Below are 23,247 nucleotides of genomic sequence, written 5' to 3'. Positions count from 1 at the left end.
AGACCTGAAGAGCTGTATCTATACATCAGCCAAATAATTTTGATGTAGATTTCAACATACTAACCTGAAATTCCAGATGTGTATACACAAAGTTTTTATTCTAGTTTCCTTCAGCAAACCGACCACTTTTCCAAGAAATACAGCTTCCCTGGTCTCGGATGGGTAGCTTTTAGTGCCTCCATGAGCAGTTTTAACTTCTTCCAGACTGAACAAGAAGGAAAACTTGACTGCCCAGCATTTGCACAAATCATTTTAGAGAGAATTGTGACCTTACCTCGATGGAACAAAATTTCAACTTTTGTATTTATGGAGACCAGAACAAAGCCTCAGAATTCCTTTCCTAAAATCAATAGTGTTCTTTCTTAGGGAGCATAACTCCAGATTTGATTAGATCTATTAATGAGGTCAAATGATGCTTTTAGGCTGGTAGCTAATGTAAACCGAATCTATTTATCACATTGGCAGTGGTTCCTGCAACAAAGTGAATGACCATTACAGCACTTCTAAGTTAGCCAATCAAGAATGGTGCTTTTTTGTGCAAAAATGCAGAAGTTAGTAATCAATCATCATCATCCTCATCATAATAGTGCTGCTTGATGAGCTTCTTAAAAGGAAGAGCAACATGGCTATTAACCTTAACCGTACCTTGAAAACAGATTTCTTCCTACTAAGGCCACTACTGATCTGTGGGTTGCAGCCTTGATAGCTTCTTGCAGAATAAAGGAGGCCGAAATACTAGGCAAGGACACAACCCATATTTAGATTCTTTGCTTCAGTCTTTTAAAATCAAACTAAATGCTTAAAATGAGAAAGGTCAAAGCCTGCTATTTTTTTTTTTTTTAAATAGCAGGTGAAAACAACATAAAACAACATTTTGTCGAAGGCACTTGAGTGGTATATAGTCAGTGAACAATCAAATTAAATTTCTTTTTATCTGTATTAGCAGTCTCAGTGTCTAATAACATAGAGATTCCACAAAACTGTATCTTTACAATATCTTTTGATACACATTTTCATAGTGACAGCCATGTGCAGGTGGAACAGAAGAGACAGCTGCAAAAGCTGTTGCGCACATTCATGCCAGTGGTGCTTTCTTGGGAAGTTTCGCTTGGGAAGTTTTGCTTGGTGGGGAAGGAGCGAGGGGAGTTGTCTTTTGTGGTGCTGGTTGAGGCAGAGCTGAGGCGTGCCATGGGAATGGGTCTCCCTTTCCACCCCAGCACTGGGATGAGGCTTGGGATAGCTGGGCTGTTGGTAGCTACTCCCTCAAAATTTCCAAAACTAGTATAAATATTCTGACCAGCACCTCTGCTTAATAGATAGAGGTCATGAAAACATTTTAAGTTGGATGCCTGGGGCAAGCCTGGGATCATTCAGTCCTTCAGCACACACCCAGAACAGCTCGCTAGCTGCCCTGGCCTGCCAGGTGTGCATCATATACCAGTGCAGCAGGACCCACACCATTATGCCCCCAGTCCCATGAACCAGTGTCATCCGTGTAACATTCTCAAAACACCTGCAGCATGGATGGTTTACTCTCTGCCCTTTCCTGAGCTGAGCAGAGTGTCACAGCAAAGACAGGGGCCTACCAGGAATGCTCTCCCACACACTCCTGCACAACCGAATCAATAACTTTGAGGTTCCTTGGAAAAATGCATCCAGCCAGCCTCGCTCAGGGCTGCTGAGGTGCGCAGAGCCAGCCAGGGGTGGAATAGCACTGTTGCACATCCTGCACCCTGCTCTGCGGCACTCCACGATGGACACACAGTGTGAGCCTTTGCCTGTGTGTGATGCACTCAATCAGACGTTGCTGGCCATGGACTGAGACCAGGATTACCTAGCAACCCTAGCATCCACTTGCATCCAAATTTGAGAGGGCACTAGACCAGCGCAGTGTATCTTATTGACAATCTCTGTGAACATGTGTGGGGCACATGCTGGTTGTCATCTGCCGACAACTGCACATAAGTGTTATAGGACCATTCTTGGTGTTACAGGCACCCTAGAAACAAAAATAACTGTATGGGAATATATCGGAAGAATGGCTAGGAGGTTGGTTAAATGTAAATACGCTCAAGTGACTTGCAGCTCTCTGTAGAAAAAGCACATACATCACACTAATGGTTTTACTGACCTCATATGCTTGACGAGTAGAACCTCTGTGCTAGATAACATAGACCTTTGAGAAACTTTAGACAACTTATCACTATGTCTGAGATTCCTGCTTTGTTGTGAGAAAGAGCAGGAGGCTGTGCCTGCCTGAAGCCTTGAAATACAGGTGAGCTCAGCAGGCCCAGTGATCTTCTACTAGGGCTGAATTGCTGCAGCACCTGTGTCCCCACTTGTGTCACCTCTGCCTGGGAGCTTCGGTGCTACTTCAGAGATCCCCCAGCAGAGAGGTAACTAAAATAAAACTTGCTCTTTGCAAATGTATCTGTGGCCTCTGACTCTTCTTGCAACGTGCCTGTACCTGTGCACACAGCGACGAACCATGTGGGATGTTTCAGTCATGGTGACTAGAGATAGGGAATGTCATCTCACACTGAGGGTTCAGCATGAAAGTGCTTGCCATATAACCATTTATGGAAAAAACAGACAAGACTTAGTAGCCTGAAGAATTATTGAATGTACCAATTTTTTATTTGGGGCATTCCTATTAGAAGCTGACACCTAGATCACCAGAATGAGCCATCATTGAAATCTGGTTTGTCTGGGGCTATCTGCTGTTGTCTCAATAACGCAGTCAGCTCAGGCACTCCTTTTGGAGGTTCCAGGCCAAAGAGAGTCTCTTGGTTTTCTGTGTCCTTTGTTTCAGGGTCCAATCTTGGCCATAACCTTGGCCACTGGTGAGCTACAGAGGTGCCAGGCTGGCTGCCTGGGTTCCCTCCAGAAAGAGGGCATTCATATCCTAGGTAGACAGTATCCTAGGAGGTTCTTGTTGGGGTGATAGAAGGTGTATTTAGCAAGGGATGTGCACCAGGGAGTGCTAGAATATGTACTTGGACAGACTGGATCGGTAGTGCACAAGCTTGGTGCATTCTCGTAGGCTGACAGGTGGACCAGGACACAGCTCTTGTGAGCAGTCACTTAGACCAAGATGCGCATGTACCCACCACACAGGCTTGGGACCTTATGATGTAAAGCCTTTCAGGCAAGACTGTCTTTTTATTTCATCTGCGTGCAATGTCTAATGTGGTGAGGCATTTCTTCTGAGTCGGTGCCTTTAGGCACTACCCACACACAAATGAGTGTCTATTAATAATGATAATATTTAATGAAAGAATCTTGTTCAAAGTTGTATCTGTACATTTTAAAGAACAGATCAAGAAATGCAGATATTCTGTTGATTTCACGGGGTATAAACTATTGCCCAGCAAAAGAAATATACTTTTACAGATACATTCCTGTCACAAAAAGAAATATGGCTTCTCATATGAACATTTACTGCCTACATATTGCAATCAGCCTAACAGAGAGTAAAAAATTAAAAACAAAGCTTTAATTCTAGCTGGAAGAGGAGATTGTTTTTTTGTTTGCTCCTTGATTGTTTTTGTAATTGATTTATCATTACTACAGCTATGCAATTAATTTTTAAAAAAAGTCTTTCTGGAAATTGAAGATATGAAAAAGATATGAAATAGCCTTTCTCACTGCTTACCATGCTTATGTATGTGAATGCTTACCTGTTTAAGTCCTTTTAAAAAAAGAAAAACAGCAAAAACAAAGGCTTTTATGTCTAAAAGTATGAATCAATTTTAGAAGTTAGCTGTTCCTGTGATTTTTAACCTCTGTTTCTTTAGTAAGTGAATGTCAGATATAATGCATACACATATATATATAAAACATTTTATGTAGATGAGTCTTTTTAACCTGTCTTTATCTTCCCTATCAGAGGGGGAAAAACAGATTAATCTCAGGTCTTTTCAAGGGCTAGATGAAAACAGGTACATGAACCTGCTTAGTATCTGTTCAAAGTCAATAGTACGGCTCTACCAGGCTGTGTATTGGACAGAGGCAAAAGATCAAGTCCTGAGGGAATGGTGTCATACTTTTTACAAACAGAAAGAGGTGATTATTTACAAGTTAGAAACACTTTACATTTTGACATTTGGTCTTGTTTCACATGGAGAGACAGTAAATTTCACCGAGAATTTCACCAACTTTTTTAATAAGGTGGGAAATGAAAATCTGAACTGGTAACAAGGCTGAGGAATAGGAAGATTGTTTTGGTGAGTTAGTTCATCAGTTCAGCATGTATGCAGACTAAGTTTTACTTACTCTGTGATATCCCATACTTCAGTGTTTTGCCTGAGTGTATGGACTCTGCATACAATATTAGTATAATAAAATGGCAGGAGTCAAGGGAAAAATAAGATTGTTTTTAAAGCTTTAAATAAGAAGTGAAAAATTATTATCAAATTTGTACATCATGAAAAATGAAACTTAATTCTATTTGTTTGTGCTACAGCTCTACAGTGATAAACAAAATTAAGTTTTGAGGTCCCAAACACTCTTCAAACCTGGAACACTGCCAGAGCACAGCATGTCATTACACTCTCCGTGGGACAGTAATTACCCTGCTGACAGTAACTTCCACATCAGGTTGGGAAGTGCAGTGTTTCGGTCCTTCTTTTCAGCAGCATCACTGTTTTGTGTGAGACAGCCATGCAGAAAATCTGGAGGTCGTTCCCTGACTTGCTGCTTGGGAAGCAGCAGAGCGAAGGACGTGCCTGAAGGGCCGTATGAGGCTCCTGGTGCTGCGATAGTTGAGGTGCCACTGAGATGTGATGGAAAGATTGCAGCCTTGAGGAGCCTGGCACTGGGACCTGGGGCACCTCTGCTGTGTGCTTGGCTCTGGTGTCACAGAGGGTGCTTAATGCTAGTGATTTAATGTGCTGGAGACGTTCCTTCTGGGTGTGAGTTTGTGTTGCCTCTGTAAGACTGGGAGCCATGCAGCTTCCACGCACCCCAGGGTGCTGCTTGAGGTGCTTCCTCTGGTGGGACCTGAGGTTGACACTGTACCCAGGCTGCTCTCTGGTACACTCGCTCACAACATGCCCATGGCATCCTCCAGCACGTAGCTCCCTACACTTGCAGGTACATGCCTAGAACCTGCAGCTGATGTGAACTTTGCTGCTGGCAAAGACATAGCAGGGATTTTCAGTCCTGGAAACATGCTCACAGCAAATAAAGCCCCTGCTGTTCCCTGTGCTCCACACCAGCCAGTAATGTAGACCAGTGCTCCCACAGTGTCTTCTATATGATGCTAACCAAGGTCATTTTGTTCTGTATGTATTGATGTCTGCATCTCTGCAGTTTACATATTATTACCTGCCTCCTTTATAAAACACTTTGTGATCTACTGATGAAAAGTGCTATATATGAGCCATTTTTATTTGAGACCTCCTAAATGAATATTAACTCTCAGTAAGGAGTAAAGCTGGTTATTACTTTCAGTGGGAACTTAGTGTATTACTCCAATGGTTGTTAATTCTTTTAATAGTAACTCTTCTCCTTTAAACCCTAAGACATCGTGTAATAGCATCCTGTGTATATGTTAACAGACCATTGGCTTACAGATAGATATTGTTTCTATAAGTTCAGCTTGTCAGAAATCACAAATTAGCTCAGTTTTTAAAGGACTTTGCCCTTGCATAATGTTTTATAACAAAATGTACCGAATTACCTTTTCCTTCCTTGAAACTGGAATTTTTCATCTAGTTTTGAAGCTTATAACATTCAAAATGTACTATGCATAACTGCTTCTTGTATGCAAGAAATGTGACTCTTGTTTTGAAGATTGAAATGCAACCCTGGCCTTCATGTATGCAGGGCAAACCTTGAAAATGTGACACACATAATATTCCCAAATGTTCAAAAACTGGGAAGGAAGATAAAACTAAACCAGCGTTCATTGCATGTAATGAATAAAATCAGCTAAGAAAATCCAGTATACATAGGCAAAATTATTTTTTTCCCATCAATTTCATTACTTTTGAGTTTTATTCTCTTTATTTCTGAGTCCCAGCATTGATCTGACTACAGTAATTTGTACCTTTGAAAATTCCAGTTCCAAGTCAGAGGGAGTTGCATGATTTTTTTTTTACTGTAGTTTTTTGGGGTTTTTTTCTTCAGACTATCAATCGAATTTTGAAGTGCAACATATTGTATATGTCACAGAAAAAGTGAAATGTGTTTTAAGCACAAAATACAGTTGTCCACATGATGGAAAGCAGTCGTCTCAAGCTTCTACAGATTTGTTTGTCAGAGTTGAACATTAGACCCATGAGTTGTTTTATCCCTTCTCAGGAAAGTATTTGGCCTCAGCTGATGTTGGTACATACAGTTTTCAGAAAGCCTTCAGCAAACCTGCTGGCTTCCAGGTCTGGTTGGAAACTTCATCTTCCTTCACCTTCCCCAGCTGCTCGGTGTGCCCAGTGCTTTCTCTGGCAATTATCACAGCCATAATTCATTCATTTTATTTTAAAAGCTTTATGGCAGCAGATAGATGAATGGATAGGAAGCATCAGTCTAAAAATATTATGTACTTGATTAGAAAGCATCTTCCACCAAAGTCTTTCCTTTCCCTGCTCTTTTATGTAAGTGACCTAGAGGTTTCGCTGGACAGGGGAGGCTGTTTTATTTGTCATGCTGGCTGGCATTGTGGTCTGTCACAGGCCACACGCTGTGCAGCAGGGAGCTGGGCGGCTGCTCCTGCCTCTGGGCCGTTGTGTGCCAAGTAGGGGAATACCATTCTTTCATGGGGGGCAATGGAAGAAATGGCTGTGTTTGCTGGAGAAGTTGGGAGGCAGGAGGGCTGGGAGCTGTGAGAAGAGAGCTGGCAGCTCCACAGAAGCACGACACTGCTTGGAAGAATAGCCAGGCACCAGAGACCACAGGAGGGACCTTCACTTGGAGCCATGTGGCCACCAAGGAGGCTGTGCAATGGTGGTGAGCTGAAAAAAGCCCAAGAGAGCAGCCCTGACTGGCGGGGACACGGCTGTCAGAGGGGAGATCTGTGCTAACTCTCTTTGGTTCGTATTCTGTTTCATTTTGATTCAGGGTGGAACGGGCAGGTTAACAGAGGAGCGATTTTCTTTTTAGCATTTATACAGTTGAAACATGACATTCAAGCTTGAAGGCCTTTGATCTCTCTGAGGTACCTCCTTCAAGGAGACATCTCAGCAACTTCTCTTCCTCACTGTGGCTGCATCACTGTCCCTTCTTACCTAGAAACTCCCCTGCCTTGATTTCTGCTCCATGTATCTCAAGAGATGAGGGGTAGAGGAGCTGATGACACTGAGCAGTGATGAGCTGGCGGAGAGAGGAAGCAAAACATGTGGAAAGAAGGATAGAGAGCCAACAAGAGACAGAAATAGTTCTGCTCTGCAGAAAGAAGATGGGCTGTTGAGTAGATGTGGTTTACCATGACAGAGAACCTGTCACGTGCCCCGAAAGGTGAATTAATACCAGCAATAATAAACATAACTGACCTGCAAATTCCAATAGTAGGTGGAGGTTCGCCGTCAGGTAAATATTTTAGTCATTTTATGCATTTTGACTTTCAGCTCTGGGAGCATACAGTAGATACATCAGATTCTCAGGCAGCCCAAGCACCTCGACTAAATTTGTAGCCATATTTAGAATTACTGCTAAAATCAATGTCAGTTTATTTGCAAAGACTGGAATGTTCAGTCATACAAAGTTTGCATAATTTTGCATGATAATGTCTAACAAAGAAGCTATAGGCAGGAGTATATTCAGTGAGTGAAGCCCATCTGATCAGTGTGCTTTCATAGACTTTTGCATGTGAGGAGTTTTCACTGTCAAAACACATATATCTTAGCTCAGCCAAAGCTTTAGTAACTTCCATAAACTATTCATTGACGTAGTCTTATGCAACTGCACACATGCTCAAGAAATAAAGAAGGATGGAAATGTTAGTGTGAGAGTATTTGTTAATATATTTATTAATGGTTCCTTCTTGTGGCAGGTCAAATGTAACATCATTAACTTGAACCACGTAGAAAAACCATGACAAATGTAAGAAAGTGAAAATAATATTTTACAAACATACTATTGAAGCAAGAGATCATATGTGTATTTGAGGTGGAAATACAGCTGTATAAGCCTGAAGGCTATTATTTGAATTATCAGTATTTGTATGTATTTGCAGGTTTTATCTTCTTCTTTTAAAAGCAATTTTACCATGTATTAGCATTTCCTTTTCTTTGTATTGATCACCTTTGTATTCCTTCTACTGTAAACAGTGGTATCTGTTACCTGGCTCCTTGCTTTCAGTACATTTTCTTTAAGTAACTTCTAATGAAAGTCTCATTGATACCCAGAATGTGGCCCCTGGGGAATTTCTATACAAAAAGTCTGTATATGGCTATATATGGGGTTTGCTTCCTGCCTAGAAGCTGTAAGTACAAAAAGCTAAGATAAAACTATGGCTTGGTAAATGAAAACTGCCAGTCCTCTTATGTTTAGGCTACCAGAGCTTTAGATTAATGCAGTGCACTTCACATACAAGTGAAGTTGTATTCAGCAATTGCAGCTTCCTCTTAAGTATCATGCCCCCTCTGAAATGTAGGTTATTAATATTTATCAATTCCGACATGCCATGGGCCTCCTTCACAGAATAATATGGAAGTTGCCATCATCTGATAGTCCTTTGCTGTCACAGTTTAAATGGGGCTGCTTAATTGCTTAATTGGGAGTTGTCAGTAGACAACATTTTTGATATGGAAGTCTTCACTTTTTAATTCATCTCCACTCTTCAGTTCTTCCTTGACCTTCCTTCTCTTTGGCTTCTAAGTTAATAAAGTTTCCTCTGACATTGCATACAGAAAGGGAAGAAAATTATTAGGATGAGGGATTTTATTCTCTTTTACAGACTGTAGCATTTTGATGCTGTTACATGTTTTGTGACATCCCTCTTACTGTCTTTCCTCTGGAGTCAAACATCCTCTGGGGCATTTGATAATTTTAGATCATCTAATGGGAACGTCAGTTTTAGACTCGGGGCCTGTAACTCTCCAAGCATTTTGTGTAAGGCCAAGTAAGGATATCTTTACATAAAGGGCATAATTTGTAGCTCTTAAATTGAATAACTCAGTATCCTTTCCTTTCAAATGTAGTCTATTCATTGGAACAAGATTTAATGACAGGTTGAGACACAAGCTGTATTTAGTGCAGCACTGTAGTAGCAAATCAGTGGAGTAAAGCAGTCCTGAGGACCCAGCCCCATACTGCAAACTTTGTGGAGGTAATGCTTTAATTTAGGTTTGCTGCCATGAGCCAAGTCAAGTGCCTTTTGCAGCTGGAGCTCCGTTAGGTGAGCCGTGGGAGCGTATATTCACATTTGGTCCATTGTGCCCTCCCAGACCGCTGCATAACATGAGTCCAAGCAGGGTATGTGGGTATGGTCTGGAGATATGTGTTATAAATACACTCCTAAGCCCAAACAAAAATCATAAAGTAAGTGCATCACAGCTGCTGTATTTGTGAAATGCTACAAGTGCATCAAATGGCCCACAGTATGCACACAACCCTGGCTGGTGTTCGTGGAAGGAAGCAACAGAGAGGGATGAGAGAGCTCACAACTCCTTTAGCTGCATCCAGGTCTGACTGATGTTCAGCATGAGTGAAGGATGCAAAATCAGTACCCAAAATGCCTCAATTATCAATACCATCTACAGCTTACTCTTTTCAGTGCACTGCTATTGCTCAGGAGTAAGCCATGCATTTAATTTTCTCTACACTCTCTTTTTACAGATAGGCTTCATTCCTGCATTTCTGAGTAAAGTTGTGGAGCATACCCTGTTTAGATTGGATCAATAAGACTAATTCAAGACCTTATTTACTAACTGTGCTAGTCAGCAGATCTCCTCCTGTAGATTTGTCTTTAAGAGCCTTGTAGAATCATCAAATCACATAGCAATTCATGACAGCTTCTTCAAAATAAGTATTCTGTATTTGCCCACAGGAGCAGAACAAAGAAAATAGCACTGAAATACCAGAAAGTTTACACGTATATTAATTATCCTTAAGCCAATAGCTTTTCCTTGAGCGCACGGGTAAGTATTGCTTGTTTCAAAGCACCCCCTTGTGCAGACACTGGGTAAGACAAGTAGTACAAGAAACTTCTGGCTCCCTGACACCTTGGTGACTTGGTCAGGATCTGTGTTTTTCATGTCACCCACTATGCTTTGTCTGCCACAGAGGTCTTTTCTTCAATGGATTGTGTCCAAAGACCTCGTGAGGTTTCAAATTGTGCTACTGAACCTGATCAAATTGGTTTAATATAGATGGAAGTAGTCTTCAAACTGTAGATTTCCTTTGTTGTCCATTAAAACACCAAAAAAAAAAAAAGAAATTATTTGAAAATCTTTCATAAGTGTGGGTAAAATCCAAATGGAATTAACCAATATGAGTCTCCAAAGTGAGCCACTGTGCAAAAACAACCAAGTTCATATACTGCCAGTAAGGTTTTTTCTAGGTATTATTTACAGTTAGCAAAGGCTGAAAAATTAAAGGCCATAGACCCGAATCTTCCAAAGTGATTCGTGACTTCAGTCATTTCAATCTGGTCTGTCCATCTTGAGATGAATTTATAGAGAACTAATTTTTTAAAACTCATCTTTTTCAAGCCCTTCTGGCAGCATCATGAATTGGGGAGCACAGATATGAAAACCCTCAAAGTCTTTAGTATTTGGGAAAACCTCCTGTGTATTATGTAAAATCATTAACATTTAAAGTTATTTAGAGAATGCCTTTGAAAGGAAACAAACATTGTTTCAAAGCCAGTGGTAACTGTATGTTTCACTTGTCTTAAATCTAACATGTACATCCACTGACTGGGCAATCTCTGTCAGTGGCAATGTTCTGATGAGCCATCTCCTTGACAGACATAGAACACTTTTACTGGGAAAAGAAGAAAAAAAAATCCATTCCTTTCTGCTTTTTCAGACTTAAATGTTGAAGTTGTTTTGGAAATGTCCAGATTTTGGTTATCCCAATTTTTTTACTTTATTGCTTATGCTTATTTTAATAAAAAAAGGAATTGTATTTTCTTTGAAAAGATAAATAAGGAATTGTACATAATTCTCGGTGCCCCAGATATTAATTTGATGATCATTTAATTGCATCACAAGAGCTATTGGGTGAAATGAAATTACAAACAGATGAGAGCTGATAATGCATTATAAAAGAGAAGCTGAGGTATCTGGAAGTGTTTCATATGCTCCCCAAGGCACCCTATGTTGTTCATGCTCCAGAGAACCGAGGCAGCAGTGCCAGAATACCACTTTACACAACAGTTGCAGCACAAAGACACCTGACTTCACTTCCTACACATGCTCTTTTATCTGTAGGATGCATATGTTTATATCCTATTAATGCCCACATTCCCTGTCTCCTCAGTTCCTCAAGCTTACCCGTGTTTGATGTGTCCCTCCTCTCTTTCCTCCCACGGTGCCATCCTGCTGGCAGAACTCCATCCCATATTCTTGCTGCTCCCCATACTTGCTGGCATCGTGCTTCAAGCACTGCTGACAAGGCAGCTAAAGAAATAGCTGATAAATTTGGGCACAGCATTCATTTCATATTGACTTAACTCCTGTAGATTAGCTCAGCTATAAAGTATAGTGTTATGTAAATACCATTTCAGATGCTAAGTGTCTGACAGCCTAAGTACACATGTGAAGTTTAGAGTTTGAGAAGAGCACACATTGCCTCTGAAAGGCATTGGTTTTACACTGGCGAGTGTAGGATAAAGAAAAACGTAGGAGAGTCAGTTGTGCTTCAGAGTGTTACCACACCAGATTTGAAGAAAAAACTAAATCATTAATGCATGAAATACAGATTTTAAGTTGTGATAAGTGCAGATCTAATGCAACTTTAACTGCAGGATTGCTGCTGCTGACTCCATAAAATGCATCCCATAAACAGCTGTTAATCTATTCACTGTTTGTCTTTTAACATTCATTTGTTTAGTAATCAGTTCTCATTTGTTCTACATATGGTACAGCTTCCCTTTTATAGCAGCTGCATTTAGTGAACATTTGGAGGCACAAAAGTATTAGAGAAAGTATTGTTTGACTATTCTCCTGCATTATTTTTGTATCTGTCACCAAGGACATTTGAATAGAAGTTAGAAAAAATTGTCATTAGAGAAAGGAAGGTGTAGGTGCTCTGTCCTCTCCCTGAACTGGCAATTTGTAGCCAAAGTTCCTGTGACCACGCTTTGCACTCTGCTTAGCTCCTTTAAGCAATTAATTTTCTCTATTTATGCTGTCCATTCCCTTTTGTGATTCACTGACGTCAACATGTCAAATCTGATTCACTCTTTGGTTTTGGTCTGTATCGTATTAGAGATCTTTAGGTAATGCACTGAGAGAGTATCTTGCAGACCTGATACATACTGAGTGTGTTTCAAGATTTTTAGAAAATGACAGTTTAAAGGATTTAAATTTTTCTCAGGTGTTCTGGTTAAGTATGAGAATCAGTGGTCATTAAAGCTGATTTATATGAAGATAACTCGCTTCTGGAGTATTTGTGTTTAAGTGCCATCTTAATTCCTTTTTTTCCAAAAAAAATCTCATCTTTAACAAGACTATTTTATCATATCACGTGTTCTGTGTTATTTATTCGTGCTTCAGCCATGTCCAGCATCCTGGACTGAATGAATAAATGAAAGATAACTCTTTTCCTTATAGGAAAGCGTAGATGAGAATATAGCTATGTACTGAAACTTTGCTAACATTAGGGCATGATGACAAATAGGACAAATGCCCTTGGATTAGACAGTCCTTTGGTCAGTCTTTACTGGTGACCTTGACCTGCCTCTGTCGCGAGGAGTCTGCGAGTCTGTCAAGTACAGCAGTGGGCAGAGGAGAAGGGCTGTTCATTAGAACTGACTGCTTCGATCGGATGCCCTTCCAGAAAAGGGAGATTCCCTGTCATTTCCACCCGATTCAGCCACAATGCCAGGTGGGTTGGGGAGATGAATAAAGAAAGAAGCAAGTAATTGCCTAAATGTGCTGAGCATTGTACAGATTTGCATGGTGTATATATTTTGGACATATTGTTTTCAGACAGTTGATTAAGCAAAATAGCTTCAAGTGAGTTTGATATATGTCACCAGGCATGTAAATAGATGGATGTGTTAAATTGCTGTTGTGTGTGCAAATGCTCAGTTGGGAAAATATGCAAACGATGACAGGATATTTTAGAAAGGATTTCAGGTATTTCTGTAAGGCATTTTCATTGAAAAAGGCTTAGCTGTGAGAGAAATGTGCTTGTTTCTAAATTTAACCCTACTAACAGTTTTCCACCTTCTTTTTGTGTGTGTTTCTTTTTCTCTTCCAGTGCCACCTTGGGCCTTAATAGCCATAGCCATAGTTGCAGTCCTATTAATCCTTACCTGCTGCTTTTGTCTCTGTAAGAAATGCTTGTTCAAAAAGAAGAACAAGAAGAAGGGAAAGGAGAAGGGAGGGAAGAATGCTATTAACATGAAAGATGTTAAAGATTTAGGGAAAACCATGAAAGACCAGGTAAAGTATCTCTCCTTTTCTTGAACTTTTTCTTGAACAAATGAGTTGCATTTGAAGGTTACTGTTTGATGTTTATACATAAAGTTCTGCTTGTTGCCTCAGTGACTCTGTGAAGAGAAGATGGCAGCATCTTCTCAGTGGTATCACAAAAGATTTATCTGGGTGTGGTGTCACTGATAAAGCAGTCAGCCAGTTTCCCTGCTCTGCTATAAAAAATGAGCAAGCATATGACAACTCATCTGGAAGGGGCAAGTTTCTAGAGAGTATCTTGGTTGTCCCAAAAATGAAGCAAACGTGTGCAGTTTTCACTGTCCTCTTTCAAAACTTTCATCAGGAGCTAGTACGGTGTTTGTATATCTTTCTAGCAGTATTTCTGAGCTTACATGATAAACAAAAGTAGCTCTGAGCTCTAAATCTCTTTTTACACAAAAGAAGAAGTTCAGCACAGAAAGAAACAGCAGGATAGACGAAAAAATGAGAATCGTATAAACAATAAAAAGGAAGAGTACAGAGGCATTCAACACTATGTTGGGAAAATTCGTTTTGTACTAGAGAGGAGGAAACTAAAGATAACAGCCCATACTTCTAGCTATAAGTCAACTGAGTAAATTGGAGGAAAAGATTAGCATAATGCCCTTTGAGTAGCATAATTTTTGTAAGGGCAGAAAAAGTTGTCCTTTGGATCTGCTTCACACAAGAGAAGCAGAAGGTTGCAGGACCTAATCCTCGGGGGCATAGACTTGACTAAGATGTTCCTGAAAGAAAATTAAGCTGTTTTCTTTTATTTTAACAGGGTTTTAGTATTGTCTTTCCTGAAGCAAACTGTTGAGAATAAGCAGAACAATGGGGAAATAAATCTGAAGTATCCATGTGTCCTCACTCCGTTGCCATATTTCCTAGGCTAAGAATAAAAAGGGCTATATTTTTTAAAACAGAAAGTGCTGAAGAGATTTAGAGAATTGCTTTGTGAAACCTCTTCAATAGGAGCCAGTAACTCTTAAGATATTGTGTCGTCAAGTCTGTGCTCCCAAGACCCCGGTAAGGTTGAGCCAGAGTAGTCCAGGAGTGTTTATCCAGACAAAGAGAGAGAGGATAAAAGCATGGTCAGGAATGAGCAGTTCCTTCCACGTGTTGGAATCTAGTATATGAAGAAAGCTGGGCTGAAGGCAGGTTGGTTAGAATTACAAGCCAGAGCTGTGTGCCTGAGGACTATGGCCAGCTGGTTGAGAACACGATCCAAGAAAAAAGCCTAGAGCACAGTAGCTAAGAGGCCCATGGTCAGTCCAGAACAACTGGTGAGATGCCACTGTACAGTGACGGAGAAGCCATCAAAGTGGCTCATCAGCCAGTCTTAAGAGTCCTTGAACAAGTTAGCATGCTTCTCCAGGCACGTAAGACGTGATGGGGGAAGAGCAAAATCAGGAGAGTGGATGAGGAAGCCTTACAAGTCTGATGACTGGGAGCAACTGGATCACCAAGTAGAGTCTGAAAAAAGCTCAGATAAGGAGAGGAAAATAATGGATGTGCTTCAAAGGTACAGAGCTATCAGAGCTGTTTTCAGTTTCCATTATCAGACAAGAGGACAGTTTTTGATGATGTTGCTCGGTAGACAGTATGGCAGGAAAATAACTGAAGATACAGTTGTTTTATTCCCGTTCATGCTACTCAACTGAAGCAGCCACTGCCAAAATCTTGACTTATTAGACAGTAATTAACATTTCTAGTCTATCCATTATGCCAATAAAAGAAGCCTTGGCAAAATTCATTACTTTCAAGCTGTATGTATCAACATTTTATAGTGACCACTGTACAGACTGTCATCATTTGAGTGACGAAGGAAAGAGTGAGGCTTGATCTGACCCCATCTGGTTTGGTTCTCAGACCATAAGTACACATTGCATACTTACAGCTAATGAAGTTCACACCAGTTGCCCATCCTAGGTATACTCAAGTGTCTACTTGCTAGTAGGCAGTACAAAGCAGATTTCTCTATAGCCATCCCAGATTGCCTTACCGCAACTAACAGAGTCCTGCACAGGCACGAAGAGTCAATGTGTGGAGACCCTTGCATCCACATTGCAAGGAAAGCACTTTAGATAGTGCTCTGGTACGCAGCTTCAGCCTTGGTTCTTCATGTGCCACACTGGTGTACTGGAGGGCACGACACCAACACAAGACAAGTTCACACCTGAAAACAACCTCAGCAGTGCACAAAATAACTAATGTAGATGTGACTATTCCAAGGTTAGGAAAATTAAAAACAAAAAAACCCCACAATTAAAAATAATTTAAAAAAAAATAATTAAAAAAAACCACAACCAAAACAGAACAGAAATTTTGAATACTCCCTCAAAAAAGAATTTATGCTGATTTCGTTTTCTCCATATGATGAATGTGAAGCAAACCCCTTTTCTTTAAGCACTTTGATTTGTCATTCTTAGATTCACTTTATTTGATCTATAGACTTTGTTCTGGGCTATTAATATTAAATAATTGTGATATATTTCCCCCTCAGCAATGTATGGAAAATCAGATCATCAATTTTTGGTTTACCCAGGGCTACTGTTAGCCAACTTCCTCCCATTGAACCTATAATAGTTTTGAAGAACTGTTTGATTATGCTTGTGGAAAAATTCCTTGAAATGGTTGTTATGTTCTACCAATGATAACAAAGCTAATACTTTGTTGTAGGACAAAAAATGTGCAATTTGTTGAATGATATTTATGTGGAATTTGTTCCATATCGTGTAAGGCCATTGTTGTATTTACAATTTACATTGTTGTATTTACAATTTATTATTAAGTGTTTTTAATTATATTCATTAGGACCTGGATAAATGACCATGGATTCTTGGAAAATAGATCTATTAAATGCAAAATTGCATTATGTAATTAATATTGAATTTTATTTCTATTTGTGTCATAGGAAAATTTGATAAGGAGCTGAATCATGCGGCTCTTGTCTATAAAGAGAACTCAAACTTTGAAATTTGCACAGATAGGTATTGTAAGATGATTCCAATCTAAATATTCTGTATAGCTATTTAAACATACTTTTTCCCAAGTATTTGGGATTTTAATCAATATATCTTGTTTTGCACAGTTAAATGTAAGGAGGGTAGATTCTTAGTTGAGAAATGTAAATGTTAGACCTTTAGTAAGTGGATGAATCACCAACTCTCCAGTCAAGCTTCCTCTTCACCGGGATTTCAAAAAGAGGCTACTTAAATTAGCCCCTTAAACTTATACCTATCAGTCGGATAATGTACAGTGCATAAGTCCTAGGCATTCTGAAATTCCTAATTTATGAAATCTTAGCTGTCTTTTATTTTTTTTCAGTGTGATTGATTGTTTATTCTGACAGTTTATTCTTGAATTATCAGTGAAAGTTTTAATATAGCAAGCTGAACTCAACACAATGCTAAGTGCAGAGTATTTCAGTTAAGAGAGCTGAATCACTTTAGGGGCTCTGGCATAAAGTACAAAGGTGGAAAAATGCCTTTTAGCTCTTCAAAAGAAGCATATTTTAATGTTTAAAAAAAAAAAAAATATTCAAGATCAAGATGTAAATCTAATGCCATTATAAAGGGCAACACACAATACCAAAGATCTGAAATGTTGTCAAAAAATCCCAAAGAGCTTAGTTCATTCATTGTTAGGCTTGAACCTGCAAGTGCTAATTACCTGCTGCCTTAGTTGAAAGTGCATAATAGCAGTTGATAGGCACTTGGCATCTTGCAAGATCCTAGTTCCCTAGGCACACAAAACTTGAAAGGGAGTAGCATTTGGTAAATTGAAAGTATCAGCTTCTGGAAATATAATTTCCATCTTAGTCTGGTTTTGTTTGTCAAAGAGAATTTCTACATGTACTCACGCTGACCTGCACATCTGTGCCAAATCATTACAGAGACATGTAGCTTGACATAGTTAAAAGATCCTTTTGACAAAGAGATGCGGTCAGATCCATACTCACACATGATAGTTAGATATTACAGAAAGTGGAATGAAATTTTGGTCTCTGTTAGAAGATTTGTGCTTCAAAGTGTCCACTTTCCTGAACACCACTTCTAGTATGATATTTCAAATGAGAAACTTTATGAAATAAGAGCGATGATGAGCAAATATAGTTGAGGTAAAGTGGGAGAGAAGTTGAAAATAAGTTCAGGTTTTTGGTCTTGAAACCCATTTTCGTTGCAGACAATGCTTACTTTTTCAAGTAGAGTATACAACTCCACCAATGGCCACTGGGAGGATTAGATTATTTCTAGGCGAGGCAGACCATTAATGAGCATACTACTGTAAAAGGTCATTTCTCCATGGTTTTTACTAACGTTTGTGTGTGGATGTTTTAATTTTTATTTCTTCCTTCTATGTCCTCCTTGTCTATGTTGTGTCTCATGACTGTTCTGGATTGTCACTTGCGGTAGGTTTATTTTGCTATTTGGACGCACCTAGTCTAAAGCTTTGATACATATGGTTTTCTGACAGCTCTGGCTCCTCAGCTGAGATTTATATGTAGTAGCTTTGATATACACATCAAGAGGCTGAACTAAATTGATTGGGTATTTTTTTGGTTGAGTATATATTTAGGGGGGAGGCTGGAGGAGGGCAAAAGAAAAGCCATTGTCATTCTTTCTGTAGTTAAAGTATTAAGTCAAACTGTACTAGAAAGCTCAAGTTTAAAATTGATAGGCACATCAAAACAACTTGCTAATTTTATTTCCTTTTTGTATAAATGTCACCATATCAAAAGCAGATGAAAGCAGTATGTATTTTTAATGTCTTACTTCCTAAGTGTTGCTAAACTTTTTGGTACCTCATGAAGCTTGCTGTGGGCTCTCATGTCATCTCACTGCAGTGCCTACACTTAAAGTTCTTAATGCTCCATACCAAACTCTTTTAAGTGGTCTTACTCCAGGTTTCTGTTCGTGCAACTGAATGACAACTAGCACCGGTGTTTTTATATGATCTTCCCATTACAGTTTTCATCTTGATAACTTTCCATTCTCTGCCATGCCCTTGGTGGCTCTCACTACTTTCTGGTTTAGGGGGAAAAAAAGCCCCCAAACACCCAGGTCCAGAGACAGTATAATAGCTGCTGATATACTGGGTCTGAATTTAATGCATTGGTACAACAAAATTCTTGCTTAAGCTCAGCCTGTGGGCTGAGGAAAGGTATAGACGTAATCATTCCAGTCATGAGCAGCAGCACTGAAAAATTACAAAAATTTAGCCCTATTGCTTGGAGAAATACTGTTGTGGTGCTCTGAACATTTTATTAGGTCACAAAGCATTTGTGCAGAAAGAGATTTAACAGCTCCGTCTTTTCTCATTGCATCAGGCTGAAACACTGTCACTAGTGAAAGATTTTTGGCTTACAGTGAATGTGTCTCTTAGGTGAAACAGGAGATTTGGGATCAGGTATATGTACTACACCCTGGAGTATGAGGAAAATATTCTTGGCTCTGTAAATGACTTACTGTGGCCTTCAGTCAGCCACCTGACTTCTCTGTATGTTTGTTTTTCCTTTATGTAGGCCTTCCTTTTACATCAGGGTTATCTAGTAACTTAATCAGAATATTCTGATTAATGTTCATGTATTAATAGCAGTAAAAATCAGGGCATTATAAGGTAATATGATACTAAGACTGCAATTGCACCTAACCGAACTTCAACATTATATGGCTTTCTTAGACTATTTCACTTTATGATTTTAACTGTTGAATAATAAACACCCTTGCCTTCATGCAGACAAAATACTGAAGGAACAAGCTTTTTAAGGTTAGGTGCCCCCAAATATTTCAAAGCAGTGTGTATTGACCTGGGACCATGAAATCAATAGCCAAAATGAAGTCAGTAAAATCTACACTGACATCTAGAGAGGCTGGATTTCTTTCAAAGGAACCCAAGCCTTTAGTGCCAAAAATAATCCAAGAAGATCTTTTTGAGGACTTGTTGGCAGTGGTCTTCTGCAATTTTTGCCCATGTGATTGTTTTCTCAGTTGAATATCCAGAGAATAGTGAATGTACTTATTCCACAATGCCACCTTTCTTGGTCTCAACATGCCAATTCCCATTCGTTGGCAACTTCAGCCCACACTGATGTTAGTGGTCACCATACCTTATCCACAATGCCATGAGACATCCCAGTTCACACTCAAAAAGACAGTATGTGCTGCAAAGCTATTACAATGCAGAAAAGTAGTCAGAAACAGTGAGGACAAGCCTTTCTTAGAAAACAAGCCCACTAACTATACTGTGGCAGTCAAAATGGATTGACTGTGTCCCATTTGTACATTAATTCAACCCGAGGCTTGACCAGGTATCCTACTTTTCCACATGCCTCAGAAAGCAACATGCAGGGTACTCAAAACTTCCTGAAAAATGCAAAAAAATGACATGTTTATGAAGGTATGATGTTATAGACTAGTGTTTGTGTTCTGCAGAATTTTCTGCAAAACTCTTTTGTAACTTAGATTTATACTAGGCTTCAGAACCCTGAAAATATGGAAGCAACAGCTGTGAGCCACAAGGCTGGGATTATTTCCATTCTGTCTCCTCCTCTCAGTCACTCCTAAGAAGACATAAGAGCTTTCTCTGCATGTCTCCTGAGTTTCTTTTTCCTCCTTTGTAAATAATATTTTTTCCTGTAAAATAATTAATTTAATTTTTTGGTAACCTATTGTACTGTTAGGATGATATGAATATATCGATCCTACTTATTTTCTTACGTGCCTCATTTTCTACATTGAAGGTCATGCCACTGGAAGCTTCCATAGTCAAGGATGTTTCTTTCTTGCATTCTCTTGATTAACAGACCAAATTTTGAATTCTTTATTCAAGATCAGAGTCTGCAGGTTCCTAATGAGTAGTGTCTAGGAAGTATGCAATTGTTCCCTAAATTAAGTGATCTGAATCACACTCTTGAGACATTTACCTGTATCTACTGATTATATGGAGAGCTATACTCGTGTACTAAGTGCCTGATGTTAGTGGGTATGAATAACATACAACAGGAACACCAGTTCATATCAGTGATATATACATTTCATATCCTGTTGGGAATATTTAATTGTTTACTTCTTAAGCAAAGGCATTTATTCTTTACAAAATTAGAAATAATAAATATAAATAGCAAAATAACCTTCAAGCATGAGAATATCAGGAACCTGATGAAGCCCTATTTAGAGGATGGCCAGAGGGTGATCTTATTTCTTTTTAAGAGCCAAAAGAACAGTTCTTTGCCAACTTTTTTCCTGTATATCCATACGGCACCCAATAAATCATGTCTGCCTGTATTCAGGTTAATTTTCACTGTTAAATAGATGTAGTCCTAATTACATAGTATGACAAATTTCTCAAACAGAAATAAATGTAGTACTCAGAGTGGTCCTCCCATGTTGAGGAGCCAGCTCTGTCCCAAAGCACACTTCCATCTGGCCCGCTGCCATTCATTTGGGGGGGAAAGAACAATTCATTGAGCAGCACATGCTGGCCAAGCGGCCTCAAGCTGCCTCCTACTCACAGCCTGCTGCTTAGCGCAGCCAGGCACAGCCATATGGGAAGTGGGGGCAGAGAGTGCTGGCGGACTTGCAAGAGCTTTTTCTTCTTTTCGTTCATGTGCATGGGCCCTGCGTTCAAAGCAGAGCCCTGACTCACAGGGTGAACTTCCAAAATAGGCCCCCGGACTGAGATTGGCTACATCTTTTTTTCAGCAAATAAACAGTGGCTGCAAGAAAATCAGGGTGATTTGGGGTCTTGACAGCTCCAACTTGAATGTATGTAGTCATATTTTACATTGAACACCTCCAGCTTCTGCTGTGTTCTTCTATTGCACCAGAATAAGTTGGTATTTTAGTAGAATCATAGAATGTCCTGAGTTGGGAGGGGCCCACAAGGATCATTGAGTCCACCTCCTCTCCCTGCATAGGACAACCCCAAAATTCACACCATATGTCTGAGGGTGTTTTCCAATTGCTTCTTGAACACTGTCAGGCTTGGGGCCATGACTGCCTCCCTGAGGAGCCTGTTCCAGTGCTCCACCACCCTCTGGGTGAAGAACATTTTCCTAATGTCCAACCTAAATCTCCGCTAGCACATCTTCCTGCCATTCCCTTGGGTCCTATTGGTGGTTGCTGGAGAGAAGAGATCAGCACCTGCCCCTCCGCCTCCCCTTGTGAGGAAGCTGTAACTGCGATGAGGTCTCCCCTCAGCCTCCTTAAGCTGAACATAATATCATAGAGCTTCTTGAGAAAGAATGCCTTTTGAATAATCCAACAGACCAGTTAAAACCTGGATAACAAGCAAGGCAGTAACGTCAAGGCCTTGCATGCTGGACACAGCAGGGTCTTGCTCATTGTGTACATCGCTGTGGCCCACTGCTGGTGTCTGAGACCAATGCTCTTACAGCAGTAATGGCAAAGCAGATTTCACAATGACCAAAGCCTGGCTCAGCCACTGGAAACCCATGTGCAACATGCTTTTTAAATTAATTCAAGGAGAGAAAGCAGATGCTGAAAGAATGAGGTGTTGCTTATCCTTCTGAGGGACTCTGATAGAGAATGTGCTACAATTGCAAGCTTTTCTGCTTTGTGATAGGGAATCGGCCAGGAATTTTTAAAAGGTTTTCTTTTCACCTGGGATAAAAGTTGGCCAGGTCAGAATTACGGTGTTTTTGAACATAAAAACATTGATAAGAGACACACTAGCATTAGTGGAAAAGCAGCCATTCCTAGGTGTGGAGGAAAAATTGCCTTTCTGATAAATTCATTGTTGGACATGGCACAGGACATTCTTGCTACAAAATAATATTGTTTTATTCCATTCAGCTCAGCAGGCATTGCACAAGCCTGAGGACTGGGCATCATTCACTCGTTAAAAAAATATCCCCTTCACCATGTGAACAAAAGGAATGATTGATGGGGCAGGCAGAGATGGAACTCGGGACGGCAACATGCACTGTGCAGCAAATAAACTTACAGGCTGCAGTCAGGGTTATGTTTTCCTTCCTAACGTCTCTCCTTCTCGCTTACTCATAACTTGCTCCCTCAAAAGGTAGGCCATAGGCCACCCCATGAACGGAAGATACCCTAAAAACTCTGTTAATGAAAGTGCTGCTTTATATCCAGGAGTGAAAGACACTTTCCTTGCATTCTTAAATAGCTTATGACATGAACTAGGCATTAACAATGAGACACGAAGGTAACCGAGACCAGAATCTATGATCAAAATACATGTTCATGGGTCTTTGCATCCTCCTGGGAACTCAGACATGATTGTGGCCTCTGCCTTGCCTTATAGGAGGCAAGGAAGTGCATATGCTCCCCCAGCTGCTTTGTTTCCCAAGTCCCCTATCAGTTTGCCTTCCTGGAACTTCTGCACACGTGGAATCTGGAGGCAACCAGCAGACCAGCTGTGGGAAATCCCTTGCAGACTCTCTAGATTTCTACACATGGTTTTGGGAGGGATTAAATGGAAGTGTACATAAAGCTGCTTTAATCCCCAGAATCTCTCTTGTGGTTTGTGGTAGATAGCAGTGGGGTTAACCCAGCAACAGGGTGAAAGGTTTTTAGTGGAACTGAGCTGGAAGCAAAGGACTTTCATGGTATCAGAGAAGCAGCGTCACTGGAGAGAGGCTTTTGTCATCTGGGGGAATGGGAGGAGGAGGAAGCCCAGGAAATGTAAAAAACCA

The 23,247-nt window shown here is 40.1% G+C and overlaps 1 protein-coding gene across 1 annotated transcript in view; it reads left to right on the top strand.

Annotated features, from left to right (window-relative positions):
- Nucleotides 1-7,424: 7,424 nt before the first annotated feature.
- SYT1 (synaptotagmin 1) overlaps nucleotides 7,425-23,247 on the top strand; it is a gene marked incomplete at both ends in the record, with an annotated part of 99,371 nt that continues 83,548 nt past the window's right edge. The window contains 2 exons of the mRNA XM_080364241.1: nucleotides 7,425-7,527; nucleotides 13,330-13,556. Of these exons, the coding sequence (XP_080220367.1) occupies nucleotides 7,425-7,527; nucleotides 13,330-13,556 (330 nt within the window). The remainder of the gene's footprint in view (nucleotides 7,528-13,329; nucleotides 13,557-23,247) is intronic.

This window comes from Nesoenas mayeri (genome assembly GCF_963082525.1).
Source record: "Nesoenas mayeri genome assembly, chromosome: 1".
Taxonomy (NCBI): domain Eukaryota; kingdom Metazoa; phylum Chordata; class Aves; order Columbiformes; family Columbidae; genus Nesoenas; species Nesoenas mayeri.
The sequence above is the reverse complement of the archived record's forward strand: the minus strand, read 5'-3'. Positions and strand labels throughout refer to the sequence as shown.